Consider the following 19272-nt stretch of genomic DNA (forward strand, 5'->3'; position numbering starts at 1 on the left):
GGTGCGAGGTCTAGGCTCCGGCCAGGAGGCGCTTACCACAGGCAGCTCCTGGTCGGCGGTGCAGCGGGGCTCAGGCAGGCCAATGGGAGCTGTGGGGTCAGCAGTTGCACAGGCAGAGCATGGAGACCTGCTGTCCCCCTCCTTCCCAGAGGCCGCAGAGACATGCCAGCAGCCAGCCAGCCACTTCTGAGAGTGGTGTGGGGCCACGGCAGGCAAGAAGCCTGCTGGAGCCCTGCTGCACCACCAGCCGCAGAGATTGTGATCGACTGGCAGAGGCTCCAGGATCAACCAGATGATCGCGATTGATGGGTTGGTGACCACTGGCTTAGAGTTTTTCAGGTTCGATTATTACAGCAGCAATTACCAGGTCCAATAGACAGTTTTTTAAAAAAATTTATGCTGTGGAACTCAAGTTTGCCATTATCTGCACAATGCGTCCAAACCCAGAGGGCTTGAGTTTGTACCTCCTGGGTGCTGTTCCTCTTTCACTATCTTTGACAGATAGCAGAATGTCCTCAAACAAGATGCTTTGGAGTCTATTAGTTTTGTCCCGCCCAGGTCTACTTCCCTAACTCAGCAGAGGCAGTTAACAGCAGAGCATCTTCCTGCTCACTTATTTTAGTTATTATCTTGAGATGATCTCCCACCACTGAATGCCTTCAGAGACGACAATGACAGTAGCAGAAAATATCCCTTTTCCCCCAAAGTCTTCTCCTACATGCAGAATCGGGGCAGACTCTTCACAAAAGAACAGACAGTTAGGAGCCAAATAAGGCTTCAGTACCAGCAGAGACCAAGCAGAAGGGAAACATGCCACCAAGAGAGAGTACCAGTGTAAGAAGTAAGCCAACATATTTTCAGAAACTCCTCAAATGGCTCGGCAGCAGTTCTGCAGAAAAGGACCTAGGGACCGAATTGCTCGGCAGCAGTTCTGCGAGAAGGACCTGGGGTTACAGTGGACGAGAAGCTGGATATGAGTCAACAGTGTGTCCTTGTTGCCAAGAAGGCCAATGGCATTTTGGGATGTATATGCAGAGGCATTGCCAGCAGATTGAGGGACATGATCGTTCCCCTCTATTCGACATTGGTGAGGCCTCATCTGGAGTACTGTGTCCAGTTTTGGGCCCCACACTACAAGAAGGATGTGGAAAAATTGGAAAGAGTCCAGTGGAGGGCAACAAAAATGATTAGGGGACTGGAACACATGATTTATGAGGAGAGGCTGAGGGAACTGGGATTGTTTAGTCTGCGGAAGAGAAGAATGAGGGGGGATTTGAATGCTGCTTTCAACTACCTGAAAGGGGGTTCCAAAGAGGATGGATCTAGACTGTTCTCAGTGGTAGCTGATGACAGAATGAGGAGTAATGGTCTCAAGTTGCAGTGGGGGAGGTTTAGATTGGATATTAGGAAAAACTTTTTCACTAGGAGGGTGGCGAAACGCTGGAATGCGTTACCTAGGGAGGTGGTGGAATCTCCCTCCTTAGATATTTTTAAGGTCAGGCTTGACAAAGCCCTGGCTGGGAAGATTTAGTTGGGGATTGGTCCTGCTTTGAGCAGGGGGTTGGACTAGATGACCTCCTGAGGTCCCTTCCAACCCTGATATTCTATGAAATGCAGCTGTTATGCCAGACCCTACCCTGACCACCCCCCTCCCCCCATATCTTAAACTGTTTATACACAAGGAGAAAAAGGCAAAAACCTTTATGCTACCCTGCAAGGGTCACCATTCCTTAAGGCTGTGATTATCTGGGGAATGTATATCTTACTAATTGTTTGATACTGGGGCCTTTCTATGGATAGCTGTATCAGACTGAAAACTCCATTTTGAGTGTGGGGTTTGTATGCCTTTTCTGCTGAATTTTGCCTCCATGTTGAGCTGAAACCCACAGGTGGTGACAGGAGAAATTCTTGTACCTGGCACAAAGATAACAGTGGAGGGACATTAAATTTGAAGGCCTCTTCATATGGAATACTCATGGACAAAGATGGCTACCACCCAGAGCAAGCCAGTTTTTCAAGTCCGAACTCCAAGGGGGTGGTAATCAGGCAGCAGATTTCCTGGTGGACGACTAATGGGAGGTGACCCAAAAAAGGGGACAGGAAGTTATAAAAAGAAGGGTCTCTTACGGATCATTTTAGAGAGCGCATGGAAGGTCACTGACTGCAGGGTTCAGAGATGGATTCCATGATTCGGAAAGGAAGCCATGTGCAGGAGAGGAAGGATTCTGGATACACTCTAAGAGACTCTGACCTAAGCCCAAACAGTACTCAGGAGTGGTGAGGAAACTGAAGCACAGAAATGTGTACAGGTGTTTTATCGTTTATCTAGATCTGTATATTTTTTGTGCTGTCTAAAGTAAAGAGGGATTGATTTAGGAACCCTCTGCAAAGCCTGTGTGTGTTTCCACTATCACATATCCCTAGAGAGGTCAACTGCAAGGCAGAGTACCCCCAAGGCTGGAGCTCTGGTAAAGGGTGTGGTTAAGTAACAGATGTCTACGGGAACCAGCACCGGTCCTGGGGACCTAGAGCAGCTGGACCATGAGGTCTCCTCACGAAGAACTAACAGAGAGCCTGTGCCCAGGAAGCTTCCCTTACACACCAATGAAAGAGAGTGCAGACTCAGTACTTTGAGCGAGAGTCTCAGGAAACATAAAAACACATGGGTCTAGTGTGGTGGGGCCCACACACACCAGCCTGGTGAGTGTCAAGCAGGGGGAGCGTAGCCAAGGCTGTGACAAAGTACAAGGCTGATCAGACTGTGGGGTGCACCACGTGGGTGGGTCTCTTCTCTCCATTTCCCACTCCCTTCCGGCAAGATTCTTCTGGTATTAGCCTACGTTCCAGGAGACACATCATGTGCAAGGCCTTTGCTCTCTCTCAGTACTGCTAGAATCACTCAAAATTACCAAGTTCAGTTTCCAAGATGGAGCAAGCACATGAATCCTCATTCACAAGGATGCAAGTCAAATCTGCAAGAAAAGCTCTTTCACACTGCCACCTGCCTCCATGATACAGCAAAGGGGATCCCAAGAGTCCCAGCTAAAATTGTGGGTTTTGGACACTATAGCAGGGAAAGCCTGGTAACTGTGTCCATGGATAGAAAAGCTGTCTGCCAGTTTTGATAGCTCTTCCTTGCACACAAGGGATATGTTATGGGATCTGTAACAGGTTGCTAGGTTCCATAATTGTTGCTAGGTTCCATAAACATTGTTTTTCCTTTAAATCATTCCAGAAGGAAAACTGCCCCTCTCTAAATAAAACTATTGTTGAAGGAAATGTGTTACAAACTTCAGAGATTGTGGCTCCCCAAGCCCATTTCCATTTGTTGTTGGGGTATAACAGCACACTGTTTTTCCCGCTGAGCAGTGCTGCTTATCTACTGGGACACTGCCAGACATGCCAACTCTCACAAATTAATCGCAAGAGATGCGATTTCTAAGTAAAATTAAGCCTGATTCATGATCTCGCAAGTTTCATGATCTTCAAAAAAAGAGCAGCACTATAAACAATGTCTAATGATATTCAGCAGCAAGAAGGATCTAAATTCTGAAACAAGACCCTGTTTTCTGTAGCTCTTCAATTCATCAGACTGAGGATTCTGCAGCATTTTCAGGTACATTTTTTAAAATGGACATTTTACTGAGTGAAATAAGAAAACACCACAATAGGCAGTTGCTATAGTAGTACCCAGTTGTTTTGATATTAAATTCAATGTTGTTTCTGTACCATGATCTCTTCAGTTTTCCCCCCACAGATCATTGTTAACACACTACGAGTACATTGTAGAAATTGGAGTGGCAGGTGGGTGTGCCAGGACAGGCACGGTAATTAGACGTTTAGGAGCAGAGACAGGGACACATGGGACTTTTGGCCTTTGGGAAGAATTGTGGGAGAAGCACATTAATCCATATTACAGAACAGAATAAGAACCTATACAGAACAGGATGTGTCTACTATAACCGTCAGTGGTGAAATAATTAGCAGTGTTGACATTTGACGTTTCAGAATTGAGATGAGCAGGAGTAGCTCACACCCCTTACTGCTAACGCCATCTGCAGACTCAAGACAGCAAAACCACTCAAGACATCAGATGCTATAGCAAATTCTGCCACAATGGGTGAATTTTGCAGCAGGTTCCAGAACACACAGGGTCTGGATCCCATATAAAGCACGTGCTCAGTGTTTCAGTTATTTTTTTATTTAAAGCCTTTTCTAATATCAACTTCAAACTAAAATCTCATCACATTCCACCCTTTTTACAACTTGTTGCTAATATCCATGAGAAATGAATGGTATTTGTTTACATCCTCTTACTTCCTCCTATTTGCTGGCCCAGACTTGCATGCTTCTGGGGCTTGGTAGCAGTTCCTCGGCTTCTCTGCCAGCTCATTCTGGCATACGTTTAAGTCAGCATACAGAACCCTTTATTTAAGGAAGATGGGCAACACCAGTGCAATGGACTTTTCAACTGATTGCACTCAACTTTCTCATTAGAAATTATATGGAAGCCAGGTAAGCATAAATATCCAAATGCACTGTAGGTTTTGACGTTAGTACATTCGTTAGTACTTTATACCATGAGTAAATAGCTACATTTTCCATTTAAGCAAGGACTAGGTGGCATTTTGTCCCATCCTACACTAGCTGTAGCGTATCATTTTCCTATACTCTTACCTGTCCCTTTCTCTTGATTTTATTTAATTTATTTAAAGACTACAGATTGTCATTTTCATGAGGACTTCAGCACTGGGCAGTGGTGCTCAGGTTGCTGAAGCCCTTCGGCTTAGGTCCCCCAACCCATGGCAATGGGGTTTGGGCTTTGGCCGTCCCCCACCCAGGGCAGCAGGGTTCAGGCGGGCTCAGGTTTCGGAACCCCCTCCTGGGTCTTGTAGTAATTTTTCTTGTCAGAAGAGGGTCACAGTACAATGAAGTTTGAGAACCCCTGCAATATTGTATTTGAGAGGGGAAAGGGATGGACCACAAGAGAGGCTGAGATTGTGGCAGACCTGCTTTTTCAGTGTCAGCAATCAGTTTATAATATGAACAGGGCAATAAACAGCATGCTTTGCAAAGGTCAGAGTACGTTTGCCTTTGCATAAAATTGACATTGGAAAGACTCACCTGTGAATTTACACAGAGAAATTATAATGAAAAGTTTGGTTTAAAAAACTCTCTTGTATGGGCTGAAGAGATTAAAGAGGAATAGGTTAGACTGAGATTGTCATGAGAACTGACACTGGAAACAAGTTTCAAACACTCCTATTTTGCCAGCTGTTCTTTCTGTCATAGTACAGAACAGTGTCAGCTAGTTCCCTTCCCTACCCCCACACTGGTAAAGAAACTCTCAGGCCTTCTGGTTTTTCACAACATCAAACTATTTTAATGAGGAATTGACATTTACAGTGGAGTTTTAGACTGGAATGTTTTAAATGCAGATCTCCACCCTGTAATTAATATTGGATAATGAGTTAAGACATCTGCTAATGGTTGGATAAATAAGACATGTAAAATGTTCACTATTTTTGTTTTTTCTTTCAGCTAAGAATTTATGCATAACGACACTCCCTGCTTGAGAGAACACTAAAGCTTCAAGACAGACCAGTAAGGAAATGTTTACATTGGAATAAAAACCCTGCCGTTGGCCTGGATCAGTGTACTCAGGCTCATGGGCTGAAAACCTGCTGTGTAGACATCTGGGCTTGGGCCCAAGCTCTGGGACCCTGCGAGGGGTCCTATGTTATTTGGGATTAATTGAAGGAGGGTAATAGAATTGTTAATTGAGTCCTGCATCAGCCACTCAATTATCCTGACCGGAATCAATGTGAGACTGACAGGCCTATAACCTGAGTCATCCCATTAACTTTTTTAAATATTGATATTAACATTAGTTTTCTTCTCATCTTCTGGAACTTCCCCAGTGTTTCAAGATTATTGAAAAGTGTCTTGAATTCAAATTATCTGGACCCACTGATTTAAAAATGTCTAACTTTAGTAGCTTCTGTTTAACATCTTCCTCAGATACAAGTGGAATGGAAATAGTGTTCTGACCATCTGATACAACTATATCATGTTTTTCCCCCAAATACCAAACAGAAATATTTACTGAACACTTTCTTTTCTGCATTATTATTGATAATTGTACCATTTCCATCTAGTAGTGGACCAACACCATTGTTAGGATTCTTTTTGTTCCTAATATACTTAAACTCCTTATTGTCTTTAACTCTGCTGGCCATAGCTTTCTTTCTCGTGTCCCTTTGTTTCCTTTATCAATTTTCTACAATTCCTAGCTTCTGATTTGTATTCATTACTATCATCTCCTATTTCCTCCATTTGTTACAGCTGCCTTCATTTCCACTCCAAACCAGGTCAGTTTTTCCACCAATATGGCCTTCTTCTTCAATTGTGGGATTGTGGCTTTTAGGGCATCCAGCAAAGTGTTCTTAAACAACTTCCACTTACTCACATTTTCTGTATTAAATTCTTCCTTTCAGCTGATTTGGTTCATGATTGTTTGCAGCTTTGTGAAACTGACCATTTTAATGCAAAAAACTCTCTCTCTCTCTCTCAGAGGTCTGGATTTTATTCTGTTTGCACATTATAAAAGTGATCAACTCATGATCACTTGTACATACGCTACCATTAATTATTAGTTCTGTGATCAGTTCCTTAAACTGTCTAGATTTTAGTGCATGACTGAGCCTTCTAATAATCTATCTAGGGCTATCAAATGATTAAATAAATGGTGTTCTATTCTTGTTTAACAGTGCGATTAATCGCACTATTGATTTTTTTAAACAGTTTTGGACATTTTCAAATATATTGATTTCAGTAACACCACAGAATACAAAGTGTACCGTGCTCACTTTATATTTATTTTTATTACAAATATTTGCACTGTAAAAACAAAGTAGCGTTTTTCAATTCACCTAATACAAGTACTGTAGTGCAATCTCGATCATGAAAGATGAACTTACAAACCTAGAATTATATACAAAAAAACTGCACTCAAAAACAAAACAATGTAAAACTTTAGAGCCTACAAGTCCACTCAGCCAATTGCTAAGACAAACAAGTTTGTTTACATTTACAGGAGATAATGCCGGCTGCTACTTATTTACAATGTCACCTGAAAGTGAGAACAGACATTCGCATGGTACTTCTGTAGCTAGCATTGAAAGGTATTTACATGCCAGATGGGACATACGAATGTTTAGCATATCTGGCATGTAAATACCTTGCAATGCCAGCTACAAAAGTGCCATGTGAACGCCTGACACCTTTGTGAGGGGTGGATAAGAGATTGTTTAGGCAGGGATAAGAGGAAGCTCTGTAGTTGCCTCATGTGAGCACAGACTTCCTAAGAATATCCACATGGAGACAACTGGTCCAAGAAGAGACAGAAGCATATGAATGGAAATTCCCCTTGAAAGGTTGATTGTTTTGGTAAGATTTCTCCCCTTCTCCTGTCTTTCCTGCAATAAACAATTTAGTAGATTACAATGACCAACCCCACTCAGATTGGGAATACACAGAACTCTCACATAACCATGGCTCTGCAGCATCCTTCTTGCTCAGTGGTAGAGCGTACAACTGACTCTGGATGAGGCTTGGATAAGGTGGTCACCCAGGAAAGGTGAGAGACAGACCACTTCCTTTTGACAGCTACTAGTAACACTACCAGCCCTGTTGCTAAACCAGAGGGCAAGGACCTGTACTGGTAATGTGCTCCAAGAGCAAAGCTTAGGAAGCAACTGTGAGACTGTCAAACTGGGATACGAAGACAGGCATCCTTCACATCTATAGAAGTCATGCAGGCCCTTCCATTGACGTCAGCTAGTGTGGATTTGAAGGTGTCCATCTTGATTTTTGTTAAATGGACCTGTTTGATACTTTTGGAAAGTGCTTTGTAGCCTTCTGGGCTTGTTTTAGATTAACTAGGAATAATACGGAGTAAGGCCTTTTCTCCCAGGAAGAGGAGGGATAGGTTCAATAGCTCCCATTCACAGGAGATCCAGGACGGCTATCTGCATGCACTGACTCCTCCACCAGCAGAAGCCCTTAGGCGTACAATTTCTCTTTTTTTAAAATAGTTTGAGAGAGACCGTATTTGCAATACTGCCCACCCATGTTGGCATTGCTTGTAAGAGCACGCAAGGGCACTCAGGGTGCCAGATGACAATATTCTTTTGTCTTGTCTGATGCCCTAGGTAGTTGGCATGATGCCCTCAATAGTTTTCATGCCTGAAGGTTCGGGCTGAGGTGATGCTTGCCTGGACTTGGTTGCCTGTGAAGAGCCTGTATAGTGAGAAGGCCACTTTCTGGCAAAAATTTTTCCTAAGTAGAAATGACGAGTCCTTCATAACCAGGAAAAAAAGGCTCATTCATCTTCAGCAGTGACACCAAGATCAATTTTGACTGGTGCATGCCGAGGAATGTTCTGGCCTTGCAGAATGGAGGCGGGGTAAAAGAAAGAAATTGTGGACCAAGAAGCCCCTCACTACCTGCCAGTTCTTCTGCATCTGAACTGCTGTCAACTTATCACTCCATAGCCAGCTGCTGGGGGAAGGAGGTGGAGGCAGTACCGAGGCAGGGCAATCTGCACCAGAAGCTGGGAGCAATAACCAGGATATTAGGGCCTGATGACAACTGGAAATGACAGCCCAATAGTTAAGCCATGGCGACCTGCAGTGGCAGCTGATAATATTGCCTGATGTTTTCCCAGTCTTTAGGTGTGGCAGGAAATCCCTATCCTGCTATTACACACTCCCAGGGTGTATTAGGAGGGATATATAGCCATAGCTTGACTAAGGAATCTGTAGATCTCAAATGTAGCTCACAATACTCAGAGTTTTCCTGAAAATCTGTTCTCTGTGCACATGGTTTTTTGTTTCTTTAATAATTTTATTATTTTAGTTTTTAGCTCTGATTTGGAGAGTTGGCCTTCCTCTCCTAAGCACAGAGAATTCCTACTGTGGGGCTGTGTGTATGCATGCCTACAGGAAACAGCACATATCTATAGCATGGTCTTTTCAACACTGAATTGCCAATGCTGCACTCTGTGAGGGTGAGCAGTTACTGAAGAATGCCTGCCCTGTTGCACTTCATAAAGGTAAACAGGGGAATTAGATGCTGAGAATTATCTGCACTCTGCAGATTTACAGAGTTTTGAGGGAAACAGATTTCACTTTGTGACTCTTAGGGTACACCCACCCTGCAATAAACAGCCCACAGCTGTGACTCTTAGAGCCTGGGTCAATTGACATGGGGTCACAAGGCTCGAACTGGGGGGGCAAAAAATTGCAGTGTACACATTCCAGCTCAGGCTGGAGCCTGGGCTCCGAGACCTACCCCTCTCATGGGACTTCAGAGCCCGGGCTCCAGCCCCAGCCTGAACATCCACACTGCACTTTTTAACCCTGCAGCCTAAGCTCGCTGACCCAGGCTGGCCACAGCCATGCTGCAGGTCTTTTATTGCTGTGTAGACATACCCTTAGAGCACCTCCTCGAGGAAACCATTGATTCAGACTCTTCAGAAGATGGAAGAGCACCAGAACCTATGTAAAAGTAGGGGGGCTGCCAGCACTGGAACCGAGGCCCTACCCTTTCTCTTCCTCCCAAGGCCCAGCCCACTGTTCCGCCTCTTCCCTGAGGCCTTGCCCCCTGACCAGTCCAGAAGCTGGGCCTGGTAAGAGTCTCTCTGGCAACCCTGCACCCCATCCCAGGACAAGTGGAGGGTCTGGGGCTCCCCACAGATTCATGGTTCTCTGGAGGTGGGGAAGGGACCCTGTGATTACTTTTTTGAGCAGCTTTCGTGCCTTGAGAAAAAGGGGGTTTGTGTGGGACTGGGCCCATACGGGAGCTTCCCAGCATCCCACGCTTTGTTCAGGTGAGATTCCTGGACATGGCCTGGAGGTAGGCTGACCCTAGGCCAGGGCCACAAGGCTCTAGCTCGTCATACAAAGGGAGTCTTTGGCCATTTTGCCGCACTGGGAGGCGCTACTGGGCTGACATTGCTGGCAGAGAATAGCTATGAGCCACTGAAGAGCTGGAGGGGATGCATGGTGCAGAACGGACGGAGGGGTTGGGTCTGAGCGCAGGTTACCAGGCTCTCCTTGCTCTGTCCCTGGATCCCTCTCATTAGCTTCCTGGCACCACCAGTGCAGGGGAGGTGTCGGGCAGCTGCTCCGTGGGGCTATGAATGCAGACTCCAGGGGTTGGGTGGAAAGCTTCCCTGGCCCTTTGACACTTTGTTCAACCTAAGCTCCCCCACATGGAGAGGGGAGGGAGCAGCTGCTTGCTGGTCCCAGGGCTGCTGTGTTCATCTGTGCCAGGTTCAGGGGCTTTTGCTGCCGCCGTGTCCTGGGGGCTCTCCTGCTTGGGAAGGGAGGCTGCTAGAAACCCTACTCTGTCTGAGCACTGGAGGCACACAGAACGCCATGGAGGTAATTAATCAGCAGGGGAGATGCAGGAGACATCTGATTTTCCCCTTCTCTGCCACGCTGCATTCCACATGGTTGAACAGAGGTGACAGAGTACCAGCCACTCAGGGGGAAGGGAATCCTCTGGCAGGAGAGGCAGACCTTCACAGCCAGGAGATTTTAAACCTTCTCCCTCCCCCGTCTTTAAAGTTTGCTCTGCAGTAGGGAGGAGCTGGACTCTGCCGGCTTAAAGCTAGAGAGGTAGATGAAATCTGGGGGCCTCAGAGGTGGAACAATACACCTCCCCTACTGCCAATTGACAGGTTTAGTCGGTCTCCCAGTCTGCATAGAACAGATAACAGCATTTTCTAATACACCTGTCAATAGAGGATACTTTAGTTATGTATTTAGAAAAATATATATATACTAATGAGTCTCAGCTACAGGATATAGATTGAGCCATTTAGGCTCTGTGAAGAGAGACGTTACCAGGACTTTCTACATAGCCTGGGAGCAAACTAATATTGGTTGAATTTTTACATAAAAATGTGAAGTGCTTATGAAGGATCAGGCTGTGGCCTGGTCTGCGTGACCACACCAGGGAGTAAGAGCTGGTGTGCTGGGAGAAGTACACGGCACTAGGTACAAGACTGGCAAAAGGCACATCCCCATGAAGCAGAGAGAAACCAGGAGTCAGAGTGTGACTCACTCAAGCTGCCTTCCAGTCTGCTCAGGGGCAATGCACAAACGCATCGTCCCTCGCTCGGGGCTCATGGCAATGCGATGACTGAGGGCTAGTATACACTAGGAGCACTACATGGCACAGTTGCTCTGATGCAGCTGCGCCGCTGTAGCGTGTCTGGTGAAGTCGCTCTATGCCAATGGAAGACAGCTCTCCTGTTGGCATAAATTACTCCACCTCCATGAGAGGCGGAAGCGACGTCAGCAGGAGAGCATCTCCCGCTGACATAGCACTGGTGTGGGCAGCACTTAGGTCGCTGTAACCTGCGTCGTTCAGGGGGTGGCTTTTTCACATCCCTGACCAGTGTAAGTTATATCGACATAAGCGGTACTGTAGACCTGCCCTCAGGCCTGGTCTACACTAAAAAGTTAGGGTGACCTAGTACGTCATTCAGGGGTGTGAAAAATCCACACCTGAGTGACATAGTTAAGCCAACCTAACCCACGGCATAGAAAGCACTAGGTTGATTGAAAAATTCTTACATTGGCCTAGCTACTTGCCTCTTGGGGAGGCAGATTACCTAAACCAACAGGAGAACCCCTCCCGTCAGCACAGGTAGTGTCTACATTCAACTGCTACAGCACTGCCATTGCAGTGTTTCCAGTGTAGACAAACCTCCAGTCTGAAATTAAAAATTCTCAGACAGGTGTAAGTTGGTATAATTCCACATATTGAAAAAGAAGCATTTGAAAATATTACATAGAATTTAATAATCTGATTTTATTACTTCCCGTCACCAAAGGCAGCAGTCTAGTGGTTAGAGTACATGCTCAAGGAGGAACTATTGCGTCGTAGGGCTGGCTCTGCTACGGACTCCCTCTGTGACCCCATTCACCCACCAAGAAAAGAAGATCTGGGGACAATACTTCCCTGCCTCACAACTTTTGCAAGGACTCGTTTGTTTATAAAGCACCTTATGAATGCTAACTCTTATGTAATTTAGAGAAGAGTTCAAACAAACTGGAAGCACTTTGCCAGTCCTAGTCAAAAAGCTCAGATAAACAATACTATGTGCTTACTGAGTAACCGTGCTGAAGAGTTAACAATGATATTTTACAATGAGTTTTTGCTTGTCTGTTGATTTAATTTGTTTCTCTTTTAGAGCTCCTGAAATCAATAAGTATTCTATTAAAATAAACACTCCTTCCACTAAGCTTTTTAATTATAATCCACCTCTAAAGATGTATTAGAATCTACAATATTACCGACAACATGCATATCTTGTCTAAGTGTATTGCATGTTTCTGATTTAAACTAAACATTTGAGGGCAGGAGTCATCTTCCTCCATTTGTGCCATCTCAAGTACCAGGACAGCACTCACAATAAATCTGTTTAGTTGAATGAGAAGAAAGAACAAAGAAATAGTTTATTTTTTGACTGTGTAGAAGGTCAGTTTATCAGCCACAACATATTACAACAGTGTTTGTTCTGGTCTGTCTTGACAGAAGACAACATGGTGGACCCACATTAGCCCAGCGTTTCTTGCATGCGGCCACCCGGGGTGTTTCTTATGGCCACAGCCTCCTGGACTGTGACTGAGGGGGTAAAGTAGCGGCCCCTCACTTCCCTTCCCTGTTGCTCCTGGATGCACCGCCTTGGTGTTGGTTGCTGGAGCCACCAGCAGGGATTAGGCCCTTACCCTCTCTGGAGAGAACACTGGAGGAGCAGGCAACCCGTGATTTCCCCACCTTCCTAGGGGCTGGGGGCTCAGGCTTTGGGCTTCAGCCATGGGGTGGCAGGGCAGCAGGCACTGGCCATGGGGCTTCAGGCTCCATCCGCAGGCACTGGCTGCACGGCAGCAGGTCCCAGGCTCCGGCCACATGGCTTCAGGATCCATCCCCAGGCCCCGTCCCCTGGCCATGGGGCTTCAGGCTCTGGGACTTCAGGGTCCAGCCCCCTGCTGCTTTCCTGGCCCCCCACCCACCCATCCCCATAGTCCCTGGCCCCTGCTGCCTCCCCCAAATCCCCATCCAGGGCTTAATTTGTCCCCAGGCTTGCCAGGGCTGAGTAAGTCTGCTGTGAAAAGTGATACTTGTATGTTTGTTAATATCACTTTTCACAACAGACTTACTAGCTAGCAATAAATAAATTACAATGATGTGGATGTGTGTTTGCGCATATTTATTTGTTTTTCCTAAAGCTAATTAAGTATTTTAGGAAAAAGTGTGAGAGCGGCCACCAGCAAGAGTTGGTAGCCACACTCTGAGGCCACCAAAAAATTTGTCCTGAGAGCCCCTGCATTAGCCTGCGTCTACCCTGAACTTTTCCTCAGATTTCTTACCGCTGCCAGCAACAATGGGAGCATGAGTGTTGAATGGTCATGAGCGTTTTAATCACCATGTTGTCAAGACATGCTTTTAACAAGCAGGATTAGACAACACAAAGGTTAAAATGCTGATGGCCAGCCCCTTACCTACATTCTAGCTCTCACCGAAGCCAGCAACAGCAGAAATCTGAATTTAAAAAGGCCACATCTAACAAGGTTTTGACCAAACTAAAAACATGATTCTCAAGCATGGTTCTACCATTTATTTTTGCAGTCCACAATGGCAGAAATAAACCATGCCATAATACATTATTGCTATACCCATTATGGTATATTTTTATAGTGTAGACAGGGCCTCAGATAGATGCATATCATTGCTAACTGACTAGCTAATCCAGAGGGTTACAACATACTTCAGTTCTGATACCAATACAAGAGTGATCAGATCCGAATGTGTAATTGCACTCAGTCATTTTACTATCAGCCATGGATAAAGAGGAGTTCCACTCCTTATATAAAGAAATGTGGAGGAAAAGTCATTTATATAATAGACTACAGCAACATCCTCATAACATATAACTTTAGGAACATTTATCTGTTACTAACTACAGAGGTTGCTCAGAGACTACAGTTTAATAATGTATTATTTGGATTAATGCAGAAAGCTATTTTAGTAGAAATAGGTTTGTAAAAGAGCCCATCTTAATTTCAGACAATAGCCACCATACCAAAATCTTTGACAGAGTCTTGAGAATTGCTCCCTCCATGCCTCGTTCAGGATTCTGCTTATTCTGGATTTTAAATATGAAGGTGAGGAGAAAGCAATTTTTAAAACATCAGCCTAAAACCATATGTATTAGCAGCTTCACCCCTCCATTTCATTTTGGAGTAAACATGACACAATTTGTTCTCAGAAATTATCAGAACCAATTATCAATAACAAAAATTGTTGGCACTTACTCTTACTATATTAATGTGCTGCTAAGAATTAAGATCTGTGATAGCATCTGGACAACTGGATTAAAGGTTGACGGGGGTTTACCATATCAGATAGGACATCACACCATATCAGATAGGACACACAATACTTATTCCAGTATTTTGCGTCTAGCAATGACAAATGCCTAATGATTCTGAGGAAGACAAAAAAACCTCAGTGCACCAAGACAATAGTGGAGAGTTACATAGCAAGGTAGGATTTTTTTTTTCCTGACTCCTCTAGACAAGAATACTTAAAAAACACAAAAAAACTACACATCTCATTTTGGATAGCGACCACTGTCAGTGGTCATATAATTATCCATCCACCTCTTTTTCAACATTCTATGCAGAATATAAATCTTGACCATCCACAGTAATGAATTCTCAGACTGTGCAATGAACGAAGTAACATTTCTTTCTATGAGTTCTGAATGTAGTTTAATTTTGATTATTTCTTCCTCTCCCCCAACTATTTTCTCCAGTCTTATATTACAGAGTGAGTTAAAGTAATTCGTTTTTAATATGCCCCTAATTTGGAATCTTTCAGAGTCCCCTCAAATTCTTCTCCTTTAAATAATGTAGGTTATTGAAATTTCATATGTGCAGATTTCAGTAGTTTCTAACCATCTTTGATGTCCTACTCTACAGACATTCTCAGTCTCCACTAAATCTTTCAAGTGTGGCAGACAACTGGAACCAGATGTGGACATAACACCACTCGATATAATTTAAGTAGTTTCTCTTAAACACGTCCAAGCATCCTATATGTTCTTAACTTCTATTGCATGATGTCAGTGACCTTTCCAGAGGATCTCCTACAGCTTTTCACCCCTGAAACTCCAGAGCCCATCAGTACGCATGTGAAGGTTATGCTATTTTTGTCAATAAGCATTACCTTACATTTGTACAAGTTAAGTTGCATTTGCCATCCACACTGCCCTATCGGGCAATGTGTTTAAAGCTTCTGTTTTTAAATTAATTTTTAAGAAGTTGTCCACTCATTTCTAGCATATCAATACAAATTATTTAGAATAGACCGGCATGTTGAAGTATTTCCAAAAATACAATGCTAAAGGGATATTTAAGTCAGCCTTGTTGAGATATTTTCAACAAATATTAGTTTTCCACCTAAAATATAGTGGCTAGGTCTCAATAACACACACTATTTTCAATTTAGCCACAAAATAAAGTAAGTTTTACAAGACTGAACTAAAAATTTTAATGAAATTTTAATATATTATAAATATATGAATTGTGGAAACAAAAAGACTGCAACATAACATAATAGCAAAAGATAGCCTTAATGTACTTTGAAGTCATATAAACAATATTGACCAGAACTGATTCAGATTGCACAACTACTAGAATGACAACTTAACTCTAAAGAGAAAGTTTTAGTTGCTAGTGGCTATAGTACTTCTAAACTACATGATTTAATGAAAAAATCATTTGCTTGACACACCACTTCTGAAACTGCATAGTAAAGTATTCCGATCCTGGCTAAGTCAACAGATGCTAAAACGATAAAAAAAATAATTCACAGAGCCTATGCAAGAGATTGCTTTATTTAAAGTGAGAAATAACACAAAACTAGACTGGAGGACTGTGACGTCAAAGCTTGCTCCATGCTTTCCATTATGAAAGACATTAAATTACTACATTATCGCAATGACATTCCTCCTTGTTTCCTACCCACTACCCAGTCCTCCCACTTTACTCCTCCCTTTTCCCTCCCACACTAAGCTTTATGATCATGCTCCTCCTTATCCCTACAAACTCTCCTCCCCTCTAACCAACCTCCTCCAGCATTCCACCCTCATTAATAATCCCCTCCCCTTTTTTCTCCTGAAGTGTTGTGCAGTCATATTTCTCACTGGGACTGGGCACATGTGGTTATATTTGTAGAGCACTCTAAAATTATAAAATCTGTGTACGATGCTGTAATAACTATTAGCATATAATACGAGTACAAGAAGTCTAAATAATACCAGAAAAAACTTTCAGTCCCCAAGAGTATAACTTTGGCAAAAAGAAACTTGATGGAATGAATAATACACAACCTCTGTGTCACCTCTAATTCAGAGATGATTCAGCAGCCATTGGTGTTTCTTGATGCACAAGTAATCTTTTGCATTTCATTTGTTCCAAAATGAGGATGAGTATCTTCATTGAACACCTAGTGTAACTTGCAAGAATGCAGTACCTCAACAGTAACTGGACCACCCAAAGACATTTACAGCATCAGTACATGTTGGAATCTCAAGAATGTAGAATATTTAGGGTTGAATGCTGCTGTGACCACCTCTAAGCATGAGCAACTGACATCTATAAGGTGACATACATCTTGAGAACTTTAAAAAAAAATCAATTTACCATCGGTGAATAAGGCACTTTCCTTGACAAGAGGTGGCAGATGGTGCGCAAAGCCCTCAATTTATGTAGAATTTAGCTTTTTATTTTAAGAAGTTTCTAGATCCTACTGCTACAAACTTAACCTCCCAATTGTGAAACACAGCAGCATTGTTCACCTGAGTATGATCTGAGTCCATTCATGTGACTGAATGGACTGCTTAAAGCTTTCCCAAGCAGCAACAGCATCAAGAAGTTAACAAAACTGGATAACATCCCTTATTCAGAACTTTATACAGACTGCAAAGGAATTGACACTAATTCTGTCAATTTCACTCTGCGACTGCTTGAGAAAGTTATGAAAAGCACCAGATCCATGCATAGAGGCTACTCAGGAAGAACTACCGACCAAAAATATAGAAGCTGTGTGAGAGATCTTACCTGGAGAAAAAGGCTTAGGAAACAAGGGGTTGAAAGGAAGTACCTTTCTGCCTTCCAGGGGCTAGATGAGGGTGGGGGAGCTTGGAATTTATTGGACACCTACTAGCCAAAATCTAATGCAAAAAAAAAAAAAAAGAGAGAGAGAAAGAGAAAGAGAGCACGCTCCCAAGATGGATCCTGGGACAGCATCTCAGCAGGATTCCCACTATCTTCCCTCCCACAGCAGTTAGGAACAGGGCCTGGAATTCTCCAAGGCATTTCTCTTTACTTGTATTAACAGCCACCCACACAAAGTTTTTCCATAGTAAACTTACAAGCTAGAGTTTGGTATGTACCTGGTAAATATTTCAAGGCCTAATTATCTCAAAATTACACACCAACAATTTAATAACTAGTACCCACTACACACCTCGATTTTGTGGCATACCGACACCCATCCAAAACTCACGCTGTACACCATATCATCAGCATCTCCTTCCATCTACATTTGACCATGAATATGAACTTCTTTGTTTCTGCATGCCAAATCACCCTAGCAATAGCCATTCAAATCACTCAGTTCCTTCTCAGAAAGTTAGTTTCTGTTCAGTCGTGATCCTCAATGTTTCATAATCTCAGCAAAAGCAATTTACTGTCATATATCAAAATAATCTCAACTTTACAAAAATATCTTGTTGCGGTAAATGAATCACATTTATTTGAGGGTAATTGACCAAAATCCTGTATCTTCCTATTTTCCCTCAAAATTGTCAATTACTGAATATCAGTGTGGTGATTTACTAAAGCATTTCTTAACATTTAAGTATCACCATGTTAGACTTGCTCTGAAAAAGCAAAGAATACGACTGTAACAGATGACTTCTAATGACTACCATAAGACAGTGCAAGTCTATACATTATACGTCAAGCTTAAAGACACTTCTGAACGTATGTATTTTGTAACGGCGTTAAACGTGGTACTGTGAGACAGAGAAGAATTAGCATTATACCAAGCAAGCTTCCAGAGCACAGTTGTACAAACGTGAGGGCTGTATTTCGGAGTATTTCCACACCTCTTTCCAATAAGCCACATTCCCAAGTGTACAGTATACACACATTTCCTGGGAGATAAAAACCCACTGACAGGGCACGTAAGCTTTAAGAGAAGCGACGGAATACAGCAGGCTGGCTCTGGAGAGCTGGGGGTGGACAGAGAATTCCATCACACACCCCCCCCCCCCACGGCACGGCACACCCCTCCCCCGCCACTGCCCCACACCCCGCCACTGCCCCACGACCCCCCCACTCATCCCCCGCCACTGCCCCGCGACTCCCCCCACTCATCCCCCACACCCCCTCGTACCCCCCCACTCGTGCCCCACACCGCCTCGTGCCGCTGCCCCCACACCCCCTCGTGCCCCCCACTCGTGCCCCACACCGCCTCGTGCCGCCGCCCCCACACCCCCTCGTGCCCCCCACTCGTGCCCCACACCGCCTCGTGCCGCCCCCCCCACTCGTGCCCCACACCCCCTCGTGGCCCCCCCCACACTCCGCGCCCAACTCCCCGCCCCCCGCAGCCCCCAGCCCCGGTCAGGTCACGGCCCCCCCCGCGCGCGCGCGCGCGCTGAGGCGGGAACTCACCGCGCCCCCGCCCACCGACGCTTCGTGCTGCTTCTTCAGCCGGGACTTGAGGCTCTTCATGGCGCGGCCGCGGCTCGCTCTGCCGCCGAGCGGGACAGAGCCAGGCTCGGCGGCTCCAGCGGGGCCGCCCCTCCGCCCGCCGCACCCAATCGCCGGCCGCCGGCGCGGGCGCGCTCGCCAATGGGAACGGAGCGCGGGGGCGGGACTTCCCTTTGGGGAAAGGGGGGGGCGAGCCTCACCTGGGCGGGGGCGGGGCCCGCGCACCTGGCTGCTCAGCGCCGCGCCCCGCCCCCGTGGCCGCCGCAGGGCCCGAGCGCGGCCGCCAGGGGGAGCCCGCGGCAGCGCCCCAGCCCTCACTGGGCAGGCGGGGGGGGGGGCTGCTCCCTGCACTGCCAGGGGGCTGTATAGATGCATAGGGGCCCAGCAGCCCCTCTGCACAGGGCCTGCC

General features: G+C 45.0%; 1 protein-coding gene across 3 annotated transcripts in view; it reads right to left on the reverse strand.

Moving 5' to 3' along the window:
* Positions 1-18953, reverse strand: part of UACA (uveal autoantigen with coiled-coil domains and ankyrin repeats) — a 71886-nt gene extending 52933 nt beyond the window's left edge. For all 3 annotated transcript variants that reach the window (XM_084640952.1, XM_084640953.1, XM_084640951.1), the window contains exon 1: positions 18825-18953. In XM_084640952.1, the coding sequence (XP_084497078.1) occupies positions 18825-18884 (60 nt within the window). In that variant the 5' untranslated portion in view covers positions 18885-18953. The remainder of the gene's footprint in view (positions 1-18824) is intronic.
* Between the last annotated feature and the right edge of the window lie 319 nt (positions 18954-19272).

Source organism: Lepidochelys olivacea (genome assembly GCF_965140295.1).
Source record: "Lepidochelys olivacea isolate rLepOli2 genome assembly, chromosome: 10".
In the NCBI taxonomy this organism is placed as follows: domain Eukaryota; kingdom Metazoa; phylum Chordata; order Testudines; family Cheloniidae; genus Lepidochelys; species Lepidochelys olivacea.